Here is a 24,451-nt window from a genome sequence, read left to right on the forward strand (position 1 = left end):
TTTACACACCCTTGTTGGCACTTGCTCTTGTTAATACTATTAATTTTAGCCATTCTGGTAGGTGTATAGAAGTATAACTGTGCTTTTCATTAACACTTCTCTGATGAGTAATGATGTTGAGAACATTGTCGTATGGATATTAGCCATTTGGGTAAGGATTAAGGTTAGGCATGGATATCCTCTTTTGTGAGGTCTCTTTCAAATTCTTTGCCTACTTTTAATTGTATTGTCTATCTTTTTCCTTTGTAAGAGTATATATATTATTATATAAAATTATTATAATTATTAATTTATTACATTTATTATATATTATATAACTTATATAATTACTAGTTATATAATTATATACTATATAACATATAGTATATATATAATACAGATAGATAGATACTCTGCATAAAAGTCCTTTGTCAGATATCAGCACTGCAATTATCTTCTCCCAGTTTATGGTTTGCCTTTTCACTACCTTGATTGTGTCTTTTGGTGAAGGAAGTTCATAATTTCAATGAAGTCCAATTTATCAACTTTTCCTTTTATGGTTAGCATTTGTACCCCATTAGAGAAATCTTACCCCACCCCAAACATCTTTCTTTTTAAAAATCCAGCTGCAATCACTCTCTCGCTCTCTCCTTCTCTTTTTTTGAAAGAGCCTTGGTCATTTTTTTTTTAAATCTGTCCACTTCATCATCTAATGGATTTGACCTCTTCCTATTGTGATGAGTAGGAACATTTTATGAAATTAACGTGGTTACAATGACAATAGCATCCATCAAACCAAATTAAACCTACTCGGAGCAAGACTGTATCAACTTACTGAAAAGCTATGTATGTCACTATTGCAACTCCCAGGAAAATGGAGGAGATTCCACATCCAATGTACGTTATCAGCACTAATATCTGTTCATTCACTGCATCCATTGCAGACCTGGATAAATCCTAGGAAATGCAATATGTTGTATTTTACACGTTTGCCAGAGCAAGTTTATGGTAAAACGTTTCCAGAGTTCACCAACAGGAGGTTCTCAGGATATACAGCCTCTCTGCTACAGCTCTTATAAAACCAGAATGTGTGGACGAATATTCAATAAGACTGTATACTGTTTGTTGGCTATGCCTGGTGCAGCTTACTGTGTACAGGTAATGGAGAGCCATCAACAGCCCTGGAAGAACATTTAGTCTTGGCTTTATTGTCATTAACATGTTCCACACTTAAAATATAACCAAACTAACAGATGTGAATTTGGGATGCAAGGTGAATCATTATTTGAACTAAGCGTCCCAAAACACTACACAGAATATTTTTTTTAAAAAGTTCCTTTCCCTTAGACCTTAAATAACTTTCATAAAATTAAGAGACAAAATGGATCTTAGAGATCACATAATCCCAAAATTTCCTAACCCGGGGATCATAAAAGACTTGAAATGGCAGGCAAAATCATTTGACTGTATGTGTGCATTGTTCTGGGGAGAAGGTCCAGAGCTTTCCTTGGATAGTTATAGAGATTCACGAATCATAAAAGACTAAGAAGCACTGGTCTACCCTGGTTGTTCTTAACTGGAAGTGATATCGCCCCTCCCTTCCACCCTGGATATCAGCAATGTCTAGACATTTTTGGTTGTCTCAGCTGGGAAAGGGGCTATGGGCATCTAGTGGGTAGAGAAGCCAGAGATGTTGCTAAACATCTGACCATGCACAGAACAGTCCCCCACAAGGAAAAATATTTGGCTCAGAATATCAACAGTGTGCACAAGAAACAACTCATGCACAACACATTCCGATGACAGTATACAGTATATATAATAAAGTAACTCAGGAGAGCTAAGAAAGTACTCAGAGAGGGGTAGAGAAGAAGGAACACATTTAAGAGTCATTTTCTTTCTTTTCTTTGATCAGTAAACTCTGCCCAACGTGGGGCTCAAACTCCTGACCCCGAGATCAAGAGTCAGGCGTTCTTCTGTCTGAGCCAGCCAGGCACTATTTTGAAGGAAAACTCAGCAAGTCCCCATGTTGGGGAGGGACATAGGGAACTAAAGAGATGGAAGAGTTAATTAATGATGACTCTGAAGCTCTAAGCCTGAATAAGAGAATTGATGAGATGAGTCTTGTTTGGTAAGTACTGCAATAATTTAAAACAAATTATATTTTTCCTACACTGCAATCTGACAATTAAAAATTTAATGACCATACCCTTTGACCCAGCATTTCTGCTTCCATCAATTTATCCCACAGAAGTAGTTATACCAGGGTTAGAAGAGAAATGAATAAAAATGTGTATTACAGCATTGTTCATAATGGAGAAAAACAGTAACAACTAAAATGCCTGCATATAGGGGATTGGCTACATTCATCGTGTTAAATCCACACAAGAGAATTCTATAAAAGCATTTTGAAAATTGAAGTAGATGGATAGATATTTGCCATCTATAATGCCCCATTGCATTGTTAATACAAAGCAAGTGGTAAACAGCGTGAATAATTTGATCCTGTTTCTATAAAACAAAAACATATACTAATATACACGTAGGAAAAGAACGTGAAAGAATTTACATAAAGGTGTTAAAGGCAGTGATTTCTTGGGAGGGGATTATAAGGACCTTTTCTGTAATGTTTGACTTTTGAAGAGCAGGCATTACTTTGATAAGGAGAGAAATATTTATTTCAATCTGCTCTACTTTGGGTGAAATTTTTATTTTTTCCAACTCATACACCACTTTTCCATCACAGTTCACACATGTACTTCTGGTCTGCAATCTAATAAAAGTTGTCCAAACTCTATCAAGGAGTAATTAACAGACAACTCACCATTAAGACTCCAAAATGGGTGAGGTGGTCACACTGACAGATTGTGTGATTTACGTTCGTTTCCTTTACTTTACAGCCTGACGAATTCCATCCACCTTGCCCATCTGCAGGAGACAGAAGGGAATTTCAAAGCAATTTTGTTTTTCTCAGATATGTTTAACTTTTCATTATACGCACCTTCAGAGCGTGTGTTCTAATTAGTATTTTTTGTTAAGAGAGCAAGATAGAGGTATAGTTGAACATTGCAATCAAATGAAGTCTAATAGGCAAAATGGACTTTTGGGGGACCTCGTGCATGGCATTCCGTCTTGGGCTCTCACTTCCTGTCCCCACACAAGAACTCCTACAGATTCCTTCTATAGATCAGGACAGACTTTAGTTATAAACCACAGTCCTGCCACCATGCCGGAGTGACAGAGTAAGGACTGTTTTCTTAAGTAGCACAAATAGGGAACAGGTAGATCTAGAACTTTTTGAAGGACATGAGCTACAGAATCTAGGCTGACATCTGGGCCTGCTTGGTGGTGTTGGAAGAAACATCTGAAACCACCAGTTCCAGCCGGATCATGGGCTGTCTGTCACTCCTTAGGGCCAACTAAAGGCTCTGCTTTATTTGACACTTGCCTCGTTTCTCACTCCTGAGTTTATTAAGGGTTCCAAAACCAACCTCCACAATTCCACGTAACCTGTAGACCTCAGATACTAGACCAGATCTGGAGTAGAACCTCCAGGATGGCACCAGACCAGAGAGGTTATCATAAAGCGGGCAGCTAAATGTGATAAAAATTTGTCCATCCAAGATAACCCCATAGATTCCAGAGGCTCTGGATCCATGGATAGAGGGTGGGGACAAAGGGAGACCTGCGAGGAATCTGGCCACTGGCTCAATTTATTGAGGCTGTCAGTGACAAGGTTTACCATTCAACAGGAATCTTATCCTGGGAGACTTGGAGAGGACCAGGAAAGGATGTGCCATCTCTGTTATAGGGAAGGAATAGTAGTCCTACATCCTAGGGAGTCCAACAGGAGGAGAATTTCCTTTTTCTCCCAGAATTTCAAGGATACTGAAAAGGGAAAAGTTCCCAGGCTGAGGGGCACATAGCCCCTGGCATTCCAGGGAAAATGGATTCTGGAAGGGAATACTTTGACATTTGACCATATCTCTGGAGATTCCAATGGAGCAGTCAGACTGAAGAGGAACCCATTCTGTGATCCCCATCCCCAACCCCTTCTCTTACTGTCCCCAAAGACTCATACCTAGCCAAACAGGAAGGGCCCTTCAAGTCCACCCAGCAAGTCTTACCCCCTTGGTGAAAAGATAAAAAGATTGGGGCCCGTAGAGATTAAATGGACTCCTCAAGGTCACACAGTCAGTCTAGAGGAGATGAGGGAAAAAGGGAAGAAGATAGTAGATGTTGCAAATCTCCACAGGAAAACACAGATAGAGAGCCAGGTGTTTATTTCTCAACTTGCTTCAAACAGCTCAAGGCTACCCTGCACCCGGTCTTCCAAATTCCCTTATTCTCAAGTTGTATGACTTTTCTGATCCCCCAAATAAGTCTCTTATCAAAAAGAAAGGCTTTTTTTTTAACCCTCCATGCCCTAACTAGATATAAACCTCATATTCATATCTTGGTCAGTCAGAGTTCTCTGTAGGGTCTGGTAAGAAAGTACGGCTCCTTGTCATCCAACTGCCAACTAGGAAAATGGTCAGGGGCAAAGTCTCATTGAGGGCTGAAGACAAAGCTTGCTCAGAAAAATACTTACTGTTACTCCCAAAGTCCCAAAAGGCACAGTGAACTCGATCATAATTCTAGAAAAAAGAAAAATCAGAGGTAAACAACTTTTCTTGTGATAGTTACCACACAATGATGAGTACACAGAAGCATTTTCTTCTCAATGTTTTTACAAATAGTAGAGACAGACAGACACACACACACACATACTTGGACCATTTGCGAGTTGGCGTTAAGACTAACCCCAAGTGACTTGGGGTTTATAAGTGAGAAAACAGCATGCTACTGCATGGTGGTCTAGTATGTGTCCTTTAAAATGTTTGGTATGGGCTTCTGGGTGGCTCAGTTGGTCAAGCATCTGATTCTTGGTTTCGGCAGAGGTCATGATCTCAGGATATTGGGATTGAGCCCCACGTCAGGCTCTGTGCTCAGCTGAGAGTCTACTTCTCTCCCTCTTCGTCTGCCCCTCCCCGTGCTTATGTGTGCTCTCTCGCTCCCTCAAATAAATAAAATCTTTAAAATAAATTAATACATAAACAAATAAACAAATACAATATTTCATAACATAAGAGTAATCAGAACATCTTCCAGATGTGCGTCTGCCTTTGTTCCATGGATCTTCCTCACAGCATGGCCCCAAAATGGCAGTCTTCGCTCCTGCCTCAGATGAAGAAAGAGAGTCCGCCTCCTGCCCCTAGGCCAGAGGAGCTGTTGACCTCTGAGCACTTGCTAAAGGGAGAAAAAGAGCAGCAGGAAGCAACTGCACATACTGATGAAGTACAAAATGAAATAGACAGACTTATGAACACCCCTGCATGGAGATCTTGAAACTAGAACAGAATATAACAAACTCCACCAACCACATTTTTCAGAAAAGGTCGGAACTGATGGCCAAGAGTCAACCATCCACAGGTGTCTGCACTGCTCGGGGAGGGGGATGAAGAGATCCTGAGCCGAGGTGACAGAATTTGAAGATATGAAATCAGGTAGGTTTCAGAACAGATTTTTACTTTGATGAAAACCCTTCCTTCAAAAATAAAGTTCTCTCCAAAGAATTTCATCTGACCGAGAGTGGTGATTTCATCTTCCAAGTCCACTGAAATCAAATGGAAATCCATAAAGGATTTGATGAAATGTACAGGTCCAAAACAGAATGGAGTCAGCAGGAAGAGACTGCATGACGAGCCAGAGAGCTTATTCCCCTGGTTTCCTGATGATTCTGATGCCGTTGCAGATGAACCAGCAGAGGTCATTGAAGATAATACTTGGCCAAATCCATGACTGCACTACTTTGTTCTCGATATGGATGATGAAGGAGGGGAAGAAGAAGTAGGTGATGATGAAGAAGGAGGATTGGAAGATATTGATGAAGGGGAGGAGGATGAAGGTGAAGAAGATGAAGAGGAGGATGAGGGGAGGTAGGATAGGAGGAGGAAGGAGAAACTGAGTCATGGAACAATCATGGATCCCAACCTTCTTTTTAAAATTTTCTCCAGTCCTTGGCAGCAAGTTGCAGCCCACACACCCCCATCTTGTGCCCATTTGTCCTGTTTTTTCAAGTATCTCTTCTCTCCATCTATACCACGGTTCTCAACTTATTTTGGGGGGAAATGCCTCAAGCAGAATACAGTGGGGAAAGAATCTCTATCCTTTCTGTTCCAAATTCATTTTTATCCCTTCCTGTCTCAACACAAATATTCTGGAATGAATACCACCATGCTCTGTGGGAAAAAAAAGGAAACCTTTCTGCTCCCCTAGCTCTGCTGGAAACTGAAGGGTGTGGGACCCACATGTGGGAGTGCCTCGAGTTCCAGTTTTCCTCCTTTCTCTGGATATTGGGCTCAGAGATTACAGCTTCTCTACTTGAGTATGGAGTATGGACAGTATTGAGCAACATGCATCTGTCTACTTTCTCTTGGTTAAAAAAAAAAGAAAAAAATTTAAAAATGAGGTACAGGGGCACCTGGGTAGCTCAGTTGGTTGAGCATCTGCCTTTGGCTCAGGTCTTGTTGCCAGGATCCTGGGATCAAGTCCCGCATCAGGCTCCCTGTTCAGCGGGGACTCTGCTTCTCCCTGTGCCCCTCCCTCTGCTATGCTCATACTCTCTCTCTCTCTCTCCAACACTCTCTCTCTAAAATAATTAAAACATTTTAAAAAATAAAATTTTAAAATGGGGTTATAGAAGGTCACCAAAGGTTGGGTTTGAGATGTTTGGGTGAGTTAAGTGGGCATTCTGACCACATGGCTTCTCCTCCGATATCTTTGGTTGTGATGTTTAATGGACACCCTTGCAGTTTAAGACGGCAATTTTATTTTTTTTTAAGATTTTGTTTATTTGACAGACAGAGATCACAAGTAGGCAGAGAGGCAGGCAGAGAGAGAGGGGGGAAGCAGGCTCCCCGCTGAGCAGAGAGCCCGATGCGGGGCTCGATCCCAGGACCCTGAGATCATGACCTGAGCCAAAGGCAGAGGCGTAACCCACTGAGCCACCCAGGTGCCCCCAAGATGGCAATTTTAAAATAAAATTCTCTCCTAATGGTGACTTGTGCCCTGCCACTGAATGGGAGAATTAGCAGTACCTGTAGGCTATTACTTGGAATTGACATTCTCTGTCATATCTTTGTTCTTGTTTATTCTTCCATCTGTTTGTTTGTTTCACTGCAAAGGACGGATGATGCTCAGGGTTTTGTTTTGTTTTTTTTTTTAAGATTTTATTTATTTATTTGAGAGAGAGCATGGACAGGGGGAGGTGCATAGGGAGAGGGCCAAGATGACTCCCCACTGAGCGAGGAGCCCAACATGGGGCTCAGTCTCAGGATTCCAGGATCATGACCTGTGCTAAAGTCAGATGCTTAACAGACTGAGCCACCCAGGGGCCCCAAGATGATGCTTGGTTTTAAATATTAAAAGTGTACAAGTTGCTTTGTTACAATAAAATTCAGTGTGTACACACATACACACAAATATCTGGTAACAGAGGAATTTGCCACACCCTCCTGGTGGAAGGCCCAGGAGGAGGCTATGAAAGGTCAGGGCAGGTCCAATGTCGGGTAGGTGTTCCTTGCAGAACTTTGGAATTTGTTTGCTGGAGGATGCTTGGAGAGCTGGGGCCTGTGTTGGAATTAAGAGATCTTATCCATCTAACATGTTTCGTTGGTATCTGGTGTTTCTTACATCCTTTTCCCACCCTTCCTCCTTCCCTCCTAGAATTAAGACCTGTGAAAAATATGCTGTACCATATGGTCGTTTCGATTGGGAATGAAGAAAGCTATTAAGACTTCACACTGGACATACATTAACATCAAAGAATGGAATAGTAGTTCATTCTTATACTACAGCTAAATTTGATCATTTAGTAATATATTCCGTATGTTATGCCATATGACTACGGTTTTAATTCGTTGGTGATAATTAATACATATTTTAATGCTCTTAGTGGCAATTCAAAAGGATCAAAATGTTCAATTATTTTAAATTGTTTGCCTCACTCAAAAACAAATGGAATTCAATATCATTTAGTGTAATGGGACCACCAAAACATCCACTTGCCCTAGTCAGTCCTCTGCCGATCTGTCACTGTGCTAGAAGCCCACCATTACTTATCCTTTTAAGCCATGGCATTATGTCTAGAAGGCCTCAACTACAACACACCTCTACTGCCTAAAATGGGATGATCTTCTTTAAGTCTTAGAACCACATCTGTTAAATAGCCCAGTTTTTAAAGATTTTATTTACTGGACACACACAGAGCGAGAGAGAGCACACACAAGCAAGAGGAGCGGCAGGCAGAGAGAGAGGAAGAAGCAGGCTCCCTGTTGAGCCAGGAGCCGGATGTAGGACTTGATCCCAGGACCCTGGGATCATGACCTGAGCTGAAGGCAGAGACTTAACCCACTGAGCCACCAAGTGCCCCACTACTCCATTATTTTTAACAGAAAGCCCAAGGAGGGTTTCAAAGTCCTTCCTATCCTGAGATGAAAAAGGGTACACTACCTGGTTTCCTTCAACATGCTGCAGAGTGATAACCACCGGCTCAGCCAAGTTTTCAAGGGATGTGTCTGAAACGCTGGCACTCACCACGAAGGTGCTTAGTGCTTTAGTGACGCTTCCGGTCTGTGGGTGAGACATAACGAAGAGTTCAGCTTATAAATCCCCAATTTCTGGCACGTCAACAATTAATTCAGAGTTACTAATGCATGGCAGGAGGTACAGAAATACAGAAAATAAAATCACAAGCTGAAGAAAAATTTTTATTTGTATTTATTTTTATTATTTTACTTCTTTTTTAAGTAAACTCTATACCCCACTTGAGGCTCGAACTCACGACCCTGATATCAAGAATTGCATGCTTTACTGACAGAGCCGGCTAGGCGGCCCGTGAGAAAAAGTTTTAGATGTCATTTAGCTCATCTCCTGTCTTCTTGTCTTGCTGGCAAGCATCGGCTTTGCTGCTACTTTGTTGATACTTGCTACTCAGTACCTCACTAACCTCGAGGTGAAACCATGCCCTACTTCCATAACTCCCAACCCTGACATTTCACAACGTATCTTAGCTCTAACTCCTAACCACCTGTACTTACTTTTAGAGGGGCCCCTCCCCCAAGAAACATAAATTTGTCATGGGTTAGCCACCCTTTTGTTCCTCCCCCCTGAAGTTGGAAGCAGGAGGATAAACATCCAGGTTGAAATAAGTTTCCGAGGGCCATCATCTCCTCCCTAGGGGACTGTGAGATCTGAGGTCACAACAGAGATGTCGCGTGACCTGTGTCCCCCCTCATGGCCGGACATAGAGCAAGCATTTCATCTTGTGCCCAGAGCGAGCCGGTTACATCGTTAGGTGCTTTCTACATACACTCTCTTCAGTCCTCACTGAAACAATATACACATTTTCTGGATAAACAGAAGGTTGGGGAGGCTCAAAGGCTTGGGCAAAGATCCCACAGCTAGGGCAGGATGGCGCAAGGACGCTTCATAAATATTGGTTCAAAGGAGATCCCATAGAATGTAGCTGTTAGGATGTGGCAACTTGCTAATTCTCAGGGCCAAAGGGCCACAGGCCAAGGCCCCAGGGGGCGAGGCAGCTGGGAGATTGCCTCTTCTGGGGCACATGTGAAGAGACAAGAGGTGAGGCAGGCACAGGACAGGAGGGCTGAGGAGAAAGTCCTCTGAGGACTTGCCAAGAAAGCCTAGATGAGGTGAGCCCAGATGATGTTCCTTGCAGAGCCTGCTGGGCCATTTTCAGAAGATGCCTGGCGCTCCTATTTCTGAGCCCTGAAGCCCCTGAGAACTGGGTAACTGTGAACACAGCCTGGGGTTTCGCTAGGAAGCTACTCCTCCCTTTCCTGACCAGCTCTGTTCCTCTAAAGCCAGCCTGGTGGTCCCAGGCTCTTTTCCCAGAGAAATTCCTGTGCGGTGGCCTGAGGCCGAGGTGAATCTACAGCACAATATGGTGCCCAGGGCCCCGAATGACCATCCAAAGACCAAGCGCTAGCCCAAGCCCTCTTGTTCCTTAAAATCTCTTCCCCTCTGGTACACTGATAACAGGAAGAAAAGTGGACCAGTGGACATCAAACAATCTTCTCAACTTAGGAAGAGATACAGTTTTCTGGAGTGGAAATGCCAAAAGAGGGGAAACATACCACAACCCAGGACTTAATTAACCTGTCCTCTGGTTTTATCTCTCTTCCATACAAAATGGCAGCCACGCAGGAAAAGGTGCTACATCATTTCTCCCTCTTCCACACTTTGGCTCAAGGCTCAAGTTTTATCTGTTCCACTTCTGAACCTTTTAGAGAAGTTGTTCCCTCTACCGGAAGCCCTCCTCCACACTTCTCCCTGCCCCTTTTATCTCCTACCTTCTACTCAACCTTGGGTTCCGGCCCACACCTCTCTAGGTCTTTCCTGATCTCCCCTATGCTCCCAGAGCCCCTGTGCCATATTGTACTTGCCTAACATTTTGTCCTTCTAGAGACCCTCCTCTCATGGTGGAGGAGGTATGTGTTTTCCAAGAGCGCTGTCTTCTCAACAAATTTTTTTTCAATATTTTATTTTTACATCATCTCTACACCCAATGTGGGGCTGGAACTCACAACCCCAAGATCCAAGGTCGCCCGCTCCACTGATGGAACCAGCCGGCTTCCCCTTATCAAGCATTAAAGTAAAATGTTGCAGTGGCTGTTAAGATTTTGATAAAAAGATCAGAGGAAGCAACGTGAAAGCAAGGCTAACTTGGGACTTGGGGAAAAGGTAGTTAAAGGGAGGCATCTCTTATAAGCACTCCCTCCCCAGTGATCAGTGGCACCAGACCCAGGTTCAAGGTCATCCCCTTCAAGGTTAGAATCTGTCGGTATCTGTTCTCCCCCCTCACACCAAAAGTTCCATGAGGACCCACACCATGTCTCTTGTTGTATCTCCAGCACCCAGCACGACACAAGACCCCTAGTAGGATCTCGATCACTATTTGCTGGTTGAGTAATAACTGTGTGACCGACTGAATACCTTGTATCACCTCTAGCAGGCGCTCCCCTCTCTGAGTCTCAACATGGTCATCGGTAAAATGAGACGGGCCACTAAGAGTTACAAGGGCCCTTCTGGTTCTGAATGTGACGGCAGGCTACTTCTAATCCATTATCTGGCACTATGACGTCCGTAGGCTAATTTTGTCAAAGATCTTTAATCCCCTTCCGTGGAAGATGTTAGTGAATAAAAATTACTTATTAGGTGTGAAATCTATGCAAAATAAGTTTATCTTCTCTTCTATGCAACAAGCACAGCTCTCTCAAGGAGAGAAATTAAGACAAAAATAATGGTATATCAAATGAGACAGAGAAATTTCAAGTTTACCAAAAGGATCAGAGTGCTATGAACCACATTCTTCCTTTTTATTAAAGTTTTTGTTCACTGTCTTGTCCCCAGTCTAACCAATTTTTTCCAATTAAAAACAAGGCTTAATATATATCTACTGAAAACATGTTGGATACCTAGCCCTGTGCCAGGGCCATGAAAATAAAACATGTCTGACCTACGACATCTGCCAGTCTACTTAGGGAAACTGGACTAGAGACTAGTTGGATACAGAAGACAAGAATGCCAGCGGTGGGTGTGGAGGAAAGCAGGGGCTCATGAACTCCAGGTGGACTTTCTGGGTGGGATTTGAGCTGAACCCACAGGAATAAATAGAATATACATAGAAAGGGGAGCCGCTAGAGAATTCCAGGAGAACAGGACATCCTACAGATATAACTGGAGAAAATGTGTTATATTTGAGTTGGTATGTGGTATATTTAAGTTGGCCTGGTGCAATCTCCCTGCAATAACTCTCTGTATATTTGACCATTATGAATTCATTCCTTTGGATAGCCTCTCTAAAAAATGCAAATACACATGGGTGTTAATGTATGGATCTCTTAAAAACTTGAACTCTGGAGTCAGACAGCCCAGGTTTGATTACCAGTTATGCCACTTCCTAGCTGTGTGGCCTTGAGCAAAATAACTTAGCCTCTTCGTCTAGGTCCGTTCAAGCTGTTAGAACAAAATATCAGATTGAGCGGCTTCTAAATAACAGAAACATCTTTGTCCCAGCTCTGGAAGTTGGAAGTCCAAGATCAGGGTGCCTACATGGTCAGGTTCTGGTGAAGGCTTGCTTTCCATTTCAGAGAGGGCAGCTTCCTGCTGCATCCTCACATGGAGGAAGGGTCAAGCAAGCTCTCTGGGGCCTCTTGAATAAGGGGACTCATCCCATTATGATGACTCCACCCTTATGAACTCATCCCCTCCCAAAGGCTCCATCTCCTAATACCATCGTCTTGGGGGTTAGGATGTCAATGCATGAATTCTGGGGGACACAAACATTCAGACCACAGCACTCTTTGAGTCAAGGTTCCTCCTAAGTAAATGAGATAATAAAGTGTGAACATTAACAATTAATAGTGATCATCAACCATTTCATGCGATCTCTGGCTGCTGTCTTCCCAACAGCTACATGGGACAGAGTGGGCTGAATGAATGAACTTTTTATTAGGCACAGCCCCCAAAGAGGCAAATAATAATAGTGACGCAAACAGTTACCTGTTGATAATGACATGCTAGGCAATGTTCTAAGCACTTTCTGTGTATTAACTCCTTTAATCCTTAATAGCCCAGTGAGGCACTGTTATTATCCTATTCTACGTAAGGCCCGTGGAGGTTGGGTAACCCACCCAAGGTCCCACAGCTAGACTATGGCACAGCTGGCTTTAAATTCAGCCAGTCCCAGATCCATGCCCATAACCACCACAACATACTCTCTCTTGGTTTTAAAAATGGGTAAGGACTGGAACCCTCAGAGAAGGTTCTGTGAAAGCGGTGGGAAGGAGTGACACACGCTCTAGGGCAAATGTCCTACTGGCCACCGCTCAGCTTCAAATGAGTTGGCCCAAAACAATGGGCGTGGAGGCTCAGAGGAACCAAGGAAGATTCGGGAAGAAAGCATGAACAAGTTAGAACAACACTCATCAGGAGGACTTGCTGTCCTTTTCTGGTTTTAAAACCATCCTGAGGTCTCTGTCTGGTCACCACAGGATCTGTAAGGTCCCTTGCAGAGCCGAGAAGCTGTGAAATTTAAAAAACTGGGAACATCATTAAAGAAGACACTGATTCATGTTGAGGGCCGGGGTTGTGCCAGGAGACTTGCAGAATAAATCAGAGAGCATATTCTAAAATAAACAGAACATCATGAAAATAGCAAGAGCTCATAATTACAATGAGTCACCATATGTCAGCTCATGACAGTTTCCAGAGGGAAGAACTTACCTTAAAGAGTGAAGTTTGGCCAAAAAAATTAAACAAGATGGTCTGTAAGTTGCTCACAGGAATTCTCTCCCTCAGTGATTTAGGCAAATATATGGAAGCCAAAATCCTTCCCAGAGGGACCTCACCCAGGTAAATCTGCCAAGACAAGGCGGGAAGTGGAAACTGGAATCATCACCCATGAGCCTGAACCACCCCCTCCTCCCACCTGAACCCCAGCTTCAACCCCCAGAGCATCACGCTGTAGGGCTGAAGGGTGGGAGCTAGTTGCACAAGCTATGCAACACCTTTTTTTCTGAAAGATTTTATTTATTTTTTTGACAGAGAGGGAGACAGAAAGAGAGGGAACACAAGCAGGGGGAGTGGGAGAGGGAGAAGCAGGCTCCCCGCTGAGCAGGGAGCCCAATTCGGGGCTCAATCCCAGGACTCTGACATCGTGACCTGAGCTGAAGGCAGATGCTTCACAACTGAGCCACCCAGGTACCCTGTATGCAACACCTTTTATGTACACACATACACATACACACACATACACACACACACACAGCCACACACACACTCAGATCACAGAGCCAGGCGTGACCAGGGTGCACATAGACACACACACACACACACACACACACACACACACCCATTTTTCTTCCCAAACTTCTCCCTGGTCTACTTGCATCTGGGTATGTATAGAGGTGGAAAGGGGAATGACAAATCAGGGGATTTGCCCTAATTCTCGGAAATAAAGGCCAGTCTTTGAAAGTAGACCCCCTTCACCCATACAGTTCTGAGAGGGAAAAAAATGAAACAAAAAACCGATATAATAGGCATTACCGATACATTAGGCATTGCCCCGTATTTTATTGGGCAATGCTTTTGTTGAAAAGACAGGGAAGTAAAGCAGTAAGGCCTTAGGAATTCCGCTAGAGGCTCGATAGTAGGAAAATTCACTGATTTAATTGGTAATAGTATTTTATAAGTATTAGAACATTTTTTTAAAAGTATTAGAACATTTTTGAGAGTGAAAGGGGGCTTTACCACTAAACTGGGACCACAGTTGTAAACCTGGACTCTACCAGGCAAGACAGGGTATATGGGCACCTTTACATGTGTTCACTCATGTATTAGCTCTGAAATGTATGTTGTATGATATCAGGAAATGGTGGCTCAGAGAGGTTAAGAGACTTGCCTAGGGTCACACAGCTGGGATATAGTTGAACAAAGACATGTGTAATTTGGACCTCCATTTCCCCTATTATCTGTGTGGTCTATCAAGGAACTATTACCTAGTCAGCTGTGGAAATGAGGGAGATAAGAGTTTACAATATTTTAAAAAATTATTTGTGAACCCTAAAGCAATATGACTTCTGCCAGCACAAATAAACTCCACTAAGGCAATGAAGGACTGCGGAGAGGTTCTGATTGTCTTTAAGATTTTAGTTATTTATCCAACAGAGAAAGACACAGTGAGAGAGGGAACTCAAGCAGGGGGAGTGGGAGAGGGAGAAGGAGAAGCAGGCTTCTGGCTGAGCAGGGAGCCTGATGCGGGGCTCAATCCCAGGACCGTGGGATCACGACCTGAGCCAAAGGCAGACACTTAACCCATTCAGCCCCCCAGGCAGCCCGGAGAAGTTCTGATTTAGCTTTAATATGAAAGCAGTTTGGTACCAAGAATGTGATTGGGGTTGGTTGACTTGCTTCTCCCCCAAAGTCTATAACAGAAACCCCCATATATAAACAAAATACAATGGGAAGTCAACGTCTGCCTCTGGCAAGACTGAGTAGCTCTGAATGGACTTGACCCTCCTGTGCGCGACAACAATACAGAATAACCACAACTCGAAAGCACTGGGAAATGAACAAAAGCAGGCCAATTCCAGACCAGAGCAGAGATTTGGAAAAAGGTAACATCACAACGAGAGTTATCTATTTTTACAGCTTTTAACCTGATGGCAAGGTGAAACTAATGTTGTGAAGAACACTCAAAATTCTGATAGAAAACCTGCAGTCTTAGTGACATGAGGAACCATAAAACAAAGGTCAGGGTAATCACAACCTGTCACTGGAAACTCTGCGGGGTCAGGGGAGGAGCAGGGAATTATGGGAAAGAGGAAGCTAGACAGGAGGAGCCAAAACTCTTTTTTTTTTTTTTTTTAAGATTTATTTGTTTAAGAGAGAGTACCCAGGTGAACCTAGCACAGTGTGAGGGGGCAGAGGGAGATGCAGACAAGCAGACCCGGCAGGGAGCCCGTGCTGGGCTGGATCCCAGGACCCAGGCATCATGACCTGAGCTGAAGTTAGACATTTAACCTACTGAGCTACCCAGGCACCCCACCAGGAGGAGACATAATTCTGAGTATAGACTCTGCCTGGCCTCCGAACCATTAATGTACAAGACAGACTCCAACTAAGGATAAAGAAACTTTACTGAGATTTAGGCTGCCATTCAAGAGATGGAATCTGCTGTTCAGTTCCAACAGAGTCATTTGCCTGGTATAACAAAAGTCAATAGTCTTCCAAAGAATATAGTGGAACCTGGAATTTCCGCAATATAACATTCACAATATCCAGGACATAATTCAAACTTACCCCATGTGTGAAGGAAGAATGAATGTGACTCATTTTGAAGTGAAAGGATAATCAGTGGAGATCAACCTGCAGATGACTACAATGTTGGAGTCAACAAACAAGGATTTTTAAGCAGCTGGTGTAATTATGCTCAGGTATTTAAAAGAAAATATGCTTGCAATTAAAACAAAAAGAAGAAATACCAGTGGAGAAGCAAGCAGAAAAAGGACAAAAATGGAAATTCTAGAACAAAAAATACAGTATCAAAAATGTTTAAATTGCTTTGGATGGGTCCAAGAGTAACATGAAGATAACAGATGTCAGTGAACTTGGAGAGAAATCAGTAGAAATTACAGTCTCAGAAAAATAAATAGTAAAGGGCACCTGCGTGGCTCAGTGGGTTAAAGCCTCTGCCTTCAGCTCAGGTCATGATCCCAGGGTCCTGGGATCGAGCCCCGCATCAGGCTCTCTGCTCAGTGGTGAGCCTGCTTCCCTTCCTCTCTCTGCCTGCCTCTCTGCCTACTTGTGATCTCTGTCAAATAAATAAATAAAATCTTTAAAAAAAAGGAAATAAAGATGGAAAATTCCCCAAATTTGATAAAAGACATAAATTTACAGGTTCAGAAATCTCAGCAAACCTCAAGCAGGAGAAATGCAGAGAAAATACACCTACACACATAATGCTAAACTGCAAAGAAACAAAGAAAACACTGAGAACAATCAGAGAGGGGGCACCTGGGTGGCTCAGTCAGTTAAGCATCCGGCTCTTGATTTTGGCTCAGGTCATGATCTCAGAGTTGTGGGATCCAGCCCCACATCACGTTGGCCTCCACACTCAGAGGGGAATCTGTATCTCCCTCCCCCTCTGCCCCTTCCCCTTCTTGTGTTCTTTAAAATAAATATAAATATTATAAAAAGGAGAATAAAGGCAAAATAAAGACATTCTCAGATAAATGAAAATTAAGAAAATTCATCACCATCAGACCTGTACTATAAGAAATTCTAAGTAAATTTCTTCAAGTTGAAGGGAAATATTACTAGATGGAACTCTGACTTTTAGGGAAGAAGGAAGAATATTGAAAATTATAAATATCTAATATAAATATAGGAGACTATTTTTTCTTTCAATTTCACAAGACTCTTAAAACAATGATGATAACATTGTCTGGTGGGGGTTCTGATCTTAGATGTAATATATATGACAACTATAACATAAAATCCAGAGGGTGTAAATGGATGTGTATGGTCAAAGTTTGTGTGTTTTACATGAATTGGTACAATGTTGCCTTGAAGCAGACTACAAAAATAAAAGGATGCATATTATAATCTCTAGAGCAACCATCAAGAAAACAATGCAAATAGTGTAGCTAAGGAGTTAGTAAAAAATTAAAGTTCAATTGTAATAAATATTAAAATAAATGAAAAGGCATCAGGAAAAGAGGAACAAAAACCAGAAGCGACAGGTAGAAAATAAAATAAAATGGTACTCCTAAATCCAACCAGATCAAAAAAATACATTAAATGTTAAAAGAATTATACACGGTAATTCAAAGGCAGATATTTTCAGGATGGATAAAAAAGTGAAACACAAACTGTATGCTATCTACAAGAAGTGTACTTTAAATATGAAGAAATAGAAAGTAAGTGGGTGCAAAAAAAATATATGTATATATCAGATAAAATCGACTTCAAGTCAAAGAATATTACCAGAAATAAAGAGAACTATTTCATAATGATAAATAAGTTAGTATTAGAGTTATTATGAGGAAGACATAACAACATACATGTATAGTCACCTTATAGCAGAGTCCCAAAATAAAGCAAAATTTGATACAACTAAAGGGAGAAATAGACAATTTCATAATCAACGTCAGAGATTTTAACACCTCTCTAAACTAGGAAACAACTAAGAAAAAAAATCAGTGAAGACTTAGATGATCTGAGTAACATTATCAACCCCTTTGAGATCTAATCGATATTTGTAGGACAACATATCCAATAACGGTAGAATACACCAAGTGTTTCAAGTGTATAAAACATCAAAATAGATCACACACTGGGTCATAAAACAAGTCTCAACAGATTTAAATGGATTGAAATTATTCTGAATACATTCTGTGATCCATGTGAAATAAACAAGAAATCAACAACGATAAGTCTTGGATGTTCCTCAAATGTTTGGGACTGAAAGAACATAGTTCTGAATAATCCACAGATCAAAGGAGAAAGTAGGAAATATTCTAAACTGACTGCTCATGAAAATACAGCATATCAGGGTGCTGGGTGGCTCAGTCGGTTGATGGACCAATTCTTGGTTTTGGCTCAGGTCATGATCTTGGGTGGTGGGATCAAGCCTGAGTTGGGCTCCACTCAGAGCCCGCTTGAGGGATTCTCTCTCTCCCTCTCTCTCTGCCCCTCCCCTTGCTCATGTTCCCTCTCTCTTTCTGAAAGAAAGAAAGAAAGAAAGAAAGAGAAAGAAAAAGAAATGAAAATACAACATCAAAATTTGCAGATCATAGCTGAAATTGCTTTGCAAGATATTTATAGCTTTTTATGATTATATTGGAAAAGAAGAAACATCTAAAATCAATGGCCCATGGATCCACCTTAAGAAACTAGATAAAAGAGGTGCCTGGGTGGCTCTGATGGTTGAGCGTCTGCCTTCATTCAGCTCAGGTCATAATCTGTGGGTCCTAGGATGGAGCCCCACATCAGGCTCCCTGCTCTGCAGGGAGTCTGCTTCTCCCTTTCCCTCTGCCCCTCCCCCTGCTTGCGCTCTCTCCCTCTCTATGTCAAATAAATAAACAAAATCTTAAGAAAAGAAACTAGATAAAGAAGAGCAAAATAAACACAAAGTAAGTACACAGAGGGAAATAATAAAGCTAAAGCAGATGGTAACAAAATAGAAAACAAGTGATAAAGAAAATTAATGAAGTTGGTTCTTTTTTTTTTAAGAATTTTATTTGTTTATTTGACAGAGAAATCACAAGCAGGCAGAGAGGTAGGCAGAGAGAGAGGAAGGGAAACAGGCTCCCTGCTGAGCAGAGAGCCCGATGCAGGGCTCGATTCCCGGACCCCGGGATCATGACCTGAGCCGAAGGCAGAGGCTTAAACCACTGAGCCACCCAGGCGCCCCAATGAAGTTGGTTCTTAAAAAGGATCCACAAAATTGAAAAATCTCTAGTTACACTGATTGAGAGAGAATAAAAAGAAGAAGAAGTTAACATTATCAAGAATTTGGGATGCCTGGGTGGCTTAGACGGTTAAGTGTCTGCCTTTGGCTCAGGTCATGATCCCAGGGTCCTAGGATTGAGTCTCACACTGGGTTCCCTGCTCTGTGGGGAGCCTGCTTCTCCCTCTGCCTGCTGGTCCCCCTGCTTGCGTGCTCTCATTCTCTCTCTCTCTGACAAATAAATAAAATCTAAACAAAATTATCAAGAATTAAAGAGAGATTGATAAATTAGTCAGCAGGACAAACCCTACCCAAGGCTTGATTTCATATGCCTCAAGCTAAGAATAGCTTTAATATTTCTTTTTTTTTTTTTTTAAGAATGTGACAGGGGCAGGGCACCTGGGTGGCTCAGCGGGTTAAGCCTCTGCCTTCAGCTCAGGTCATGATCTCAGGGTCCTGGGATTGAACCCCACATCGGGCTCTCTGCTCAGAAGGGAGCCTGCTTCTCCCTCCCTCTCTCTCTCTGCCTGCCTTTCTGCCTTCTTGTGATCTCTGTCTCTCTGTCAGATAGATAAATAAAATCTTAAAAAAAAAAAAAAAAAGAATGTGACAGGGGCACCTGGGTGGCTCAGTGGGTTAAGCCTCTAGCTTTGGATCAGGTCATGATCTCAGAGTCCTGGGATCGAGCCCAGCATCAAGCACCACACTGGGCTCTCAGGGACCCTGCTTCCCCCTACTCTCTGCCTGCCTCTCTGTCAACTTGTGATCTCTCCCTCTGTCAAATAAATAAATCTTTAAAAAAAAATAAAGAATGTGACAACTGGGGACGCCTGGGTGGCTCAGTGGGTTAAGCCTCTGCCTTCAGCTCAGGTCATGATCCCAGAGTCCTGGGATCGAGCCCCACATTGGGCTCTCTGCTCAGCGGGGAATCTGCTTTCCCCCGCCTCTCTCTGCCTGCCTCTCTGCCTACTTGTGATCTCCATCTGTCAAATAAATAAATAAAATCTTAAAAAAAAAGAATGTGATGATGGAAGGAAGGAAAGGAGGGAGGAAGAGAGAAAGAGAAGAAGGAAGAAAAAGAGAAACAATAAAAATGTTCATCCGACAGAAGCTACCTATGACTTACAAAGCCTGAAATATTTATTACCTTTTACAGAAAAAGTTTGCTGACCACCCCTATAAATCATACAGACATTAAGAAATCATTAGGAAATACTATGAACAGCTGTTGTCAACAAGCTTGATAAGTTAGATGAAATAAATTCTCAAAAAAATATAAATAATCAAAACAGACACAAGATGAATCAGAACACTGAATGACTCTCTATCCATTAAATTAATTGGGTTTGCTATCAAAATACTTTCCACAGAGAAATTCTAGACCCAGAGAGTTTCCTAGTGAAACTATCAGGCCTTTGATGAAGGAATAACACCAAAGTTACAGAAACTTTTTCTAAAAGTAGAACAGGGACCATTTCCCAACTCACTTTTATGAAGTTGGCATGACCCTAATCTAAAGCCTGATAAAAAAAAATTAGAAAAAAATTCTAGATCAACATCCTTCATGAGCATTACTGTAAAAATACTTAAAATACAAGCAAGTTGAAAATAGCAGTATATAAACGTGATAATCCATCATTACTAGTAAGTTTTCTTCCAGAAATGCAAGATTGGTTTAACATCCTAAAATCAGTGTAATTCACCGGATTAGAAGGATAAAGGAGAGAAGCCAAACGATTGCTTCAAGAGATATAGGAAAAAAAAAATTTTTTTTTCACAAAATTCGGCAACCAATCACAATAAAATCTCTCAGCAAACTAGAAAGAGAAGGTAGTATCCACAATCAAATAAGGGGATCTAAAAATAAAACAACAATAAAAAAACATGGCTAACATCACAGTAATGGTAAAATAGTAAATACTTTTTCCTGATATCAAGAACAAGACAAAGATGTCAATTTAACTACTTCAATTCAGCATTTTATTGGAGGCACTAATAGCAGAAATGAATAAAAATCAATAAGAAAGACATTAAACTGTCTCTATTGCCAGATGACATTACAACTAACGGGTGAGATTAGCGAATTCATAGGATTCAAAATTAGATGATGATACACAGATAGACAGACAGACATAGACATAGATCTAGACATAGACTATCAACTTTATTTTTTTATTTAACAAAAGACATGTGATACTGCTCCACTTAAAACTTTAAAACATGCTGATACTATTCTTTTTTAAAAAGATTTATTTATTTATTTATCTGACAGAGAGAGATCACAAGTAGGCAGAAAGGCAGGTGGGGGGGTGGGGAAGCAGGCTCCCTGCTGAGCAGAGAGCCCTTTGCAGGGCTCCATCCCAGGACCCTGAGATCATGACCTGAGCTGAAGGCAGAGGCTTTAACCCACTGAGCCACCCAGGGGCCCCCATACTGTTACTACTCTGCTTAAAACTACAGAACAAAGGGACGCCTGCGTGGCTCTGTCAGTTAAGTGTCCAACTCTTGATCTCAGCTGCGGTCTCGATCTCACCATGATGAATTCAAGCCTCACATTGGGCTCCACACTGGGTGTAAATAAATAAATTTATTCCTAAATATTTTATGTTTTCTGATGCTGTTGCAAATGGAATTTTTTAAATATAATTTTTCAATTATTTGCTGGAAGTATATAAAAATAAAGTTGATGGTCTAGGTCTATCTCTGTCTATCATCTAGGAGTAAGTACGCTTGTGATGAGCAGAGGGTGATGTATGGAAGTGTTGAATCACTACATTGTATACCTGAAACTAATATAACACCATATGTTAACTAACTGGAATGAAAATAAAAACTTCAAATAATAAATAAATAAATAAGGTACAAAACTTTGCTAAGGGACATTAAAAATCAACCTGAGTATATGTTCCTGGATGAGAAGACTTAATATTACTGAGAAATCAGTCTCCCAAAATTAATCAATAGCTTCGACTCAATCCCAATCACTCTCAACACATTTCTTTTTGTACAAATTGATAATGATGTTTGAAAATTCCTATGGACACGGGAAAAGCCTAGAATAACCAAAGCTATCTTGAAAAAGAACAAAGTTGAAGGACTCCCACTACCTGACTTCAAGCCTAGAATAACCAAAGCTATCTTGAAAAAGAACAAAGTTGAAGGACTCCCACTACCTGACTTCAAGACTGTAGGAATCAACTGGGGTGCCTGGGGGGCTCAGTTGGTTAAATGTCTGCCTTCAACTCAGGTCATGATCCCAGGGTCCTGGGATCGAGCCCCACATTGGGCTCTCTGCTCAGTGGGAAGCCTGCTTCTCCCTCTCCTACTCCCCCTGCTTCTGTTCCCTCTCTTGCTGTGTCTCTCTCTGTCAAATAAATAAATAAAATATTTTTTAAAAATGAAAAATTAAACTAATGTAGCATTGTGTGTCAACTATATTTGTATTTAATTTATTTTTTTAAAGATTTCATTTATTATTTGTCAGCGAGCAAGAGAGCACAAGCAGTGGGAGTGGCAGAGGGAGAGGGAGAGGGAGAAGCAGGATCTCTGCTGAGTAAGGAGCCTGATGTGGGATTCAGTCCCAGGACCCTGAGATCATGACCTGAGCTGAAGGTAGACGCTTAACTGACTGAGCTACCCAGGGGCCCTACACTTCAATTTTTTAAAAAAATGAAAAATCACTCCATGATCCACTTTATAGAACAGCATGATAGGTTCTTACAAACTTAAACTTACATCTTATGAGCCAGCAATCCCTTTCCTGGGTATTTATTCATGATATATGAACACATATGTCTACACAGAGACTGTTACATCAATGTTCAGTTTTATCATTCATAATAGCCAAAAACTGGAAACAATCCCAGTGTCCATCAACAGCAGACTAGATACACGATCTGTGGTATATCCATACAATGGAATATTATTCAGCAATAAAAAAGAATAAATTACAGAAACAGAAGAATGTACATATTTTACGATTCCACTTATATCAAGTTCTAGAACAGGCAAAACTATAGTGGCAGGATACCAGAACAGTGGGTGCTAGGGGAGGTCGTAGCTGTGGGGATTGACTGGGAAGGGGCAGGAGGGGGATTTTAGGGGTGACAGTAATATTCTGTGACTTGATAGGGGTTTGAGTTACACAGACATATGCAACTGTTTGAATTCAGAAAACAGATACTTATAATTTGTGCATTTCCCCATATGTCAATTTTATAATTTTTTTAAACTATAAATTTTTTTAAAAAATGGTACCCTTACCAATTGTTTTCTGCAGTGGTTGGTGGCCTGTGGCCTGCCAAAGGCTGAGGTATTGTGGTGTGATGGAAAGGGCCCAGACTTCAAAGCCAGACAGACATAACTTCGAATCCTGACTCTGCCATTAGGCTGTGTGTCCTAGAGCAAGTTACTTAACTACTCTGTTTCCTTATCCACACAGGTAGTAGCTCAGTGCCCCGACATATAATAAGCACTCTAGAAATGGTAGCTAATAATGAAGTAACATGTGAGATGATTTCGGGCCACAGGGGCCAAAGATGGTGTTGCTGAACACCTCACGGACACCATTCTGACCGAGCTGTTAGGCTTCTGAAGTTTCTATATGAATCTTCTCTGGGATATTTGTATTTTCATAAGGTCCCCCTAAGAGTAAAACCCTTAAAAAGTATCCCCTCTCTCTCCCAAGGAGTCAGTGAATGAAGACTTGCCTGATTGGTTCTTAGTTCCTGGAGGTAGACTCACCTCGGGGTCTGTGCCTTCTTCATAGGAGCGAATGGCGAACGCCATGCCTTCAAACATGTGATCCACCCGCAGGATGGCCAACGCCAGCCTGGCCACCGTCAGATTTGCTGTCCTCCCAGAAAACTCCATCTTGTGACCCACACGCTCGATTATCCTCAGAATTCTGCAAGAAACCGCAGGGAGAGAAGAGCATTCCTATCGCTGTAATATAAGACCCATCCTCCTTGCGAGATGTCCTCAGTGTCAGACTTTTCCTTCCGTTTTAATCACTGTCTTTATACTGTGGAAGGGACTATCAAATCAGAGCACTGGCTTTGGAGTCAGACAGGCTGCGGTTTAAAGCTTAGCTCCTCTAATTTCTAACTGTGTGGGCAAATATGGTAATGTGGTTGAGCTTCTGTTTACTTACCTGCCACCCGGAGGTAAGCCTAGCACTCCTCTCACAAGCGGTTCTCAAGATTAAATGACATTGTTGTATATAAAGCCAGATGCTGCATGGAGTCATAGGCCAAGAAATTTGGATTTTATTCCATGTGTAACAGAAAGCCACTGAGGGGTTTTAAAGCAAGAGAATGACATGAGCTGATATGTGCGTGAAAAGATGTGGGGGGAGCCCAGTTAGGAGGTTACTGTAGAAGGTCAGTGGAGAGA

The 24,451-nt window shown here is 41.8% G+C and overlaps 1 protein-coding gene across 1 annotated transcript in view; it reads right to left on the bottom strand.

Moving 5' to 3' along the window:
- ADGRG4 (adhesion G protein-coupled receptor G4) overlaps positions 1-24,451 on the bottom strand; it is a 102,204-nt gene that overhangs the window by 17,377 nt on the left and 60,376 nt on the right. Inside the window, exons 13-18 of the mRNA XM_047716586.1 lie at positions 23,801-23,963; positions 13,330-13,464; positions 8,533-8,652; positions 4,571-4,616; positions 2,804-2,907; positions 815-936 (exon numbers count right to left, since the gene is read on the bottom strand). Coding sequence (XP_047572542.1) covers positions 815-936; positions 2,804-2,907; positions 4,571-4,616; positions 8,533-8,652; positions 13,330-13,464; positions 23,801-23,963 — 690 coding nt within the window. The remainder of the gene's footprint in view (positions 1-814; positions 937-2,803; positions 2,908-4,570; positions 4,617-8,532; positions 8,653-13,329; positions 13,465-23,800; positions 23,964-24,451) is intronic.

This window comes from Lutra lutra, chromosome X, assembly GCF_902655055.1.
Source record: "Lutra lutra chromosome X, mLutLut1.2, whole genome shotgun sequence".
Classification (NCBI taxonomy): domain Eukaryota; kingdom Metazoa; phylum Chordata; class Mammalia; order Carnivora; family Mustelidae; genus Lutra; species Lutra lutra.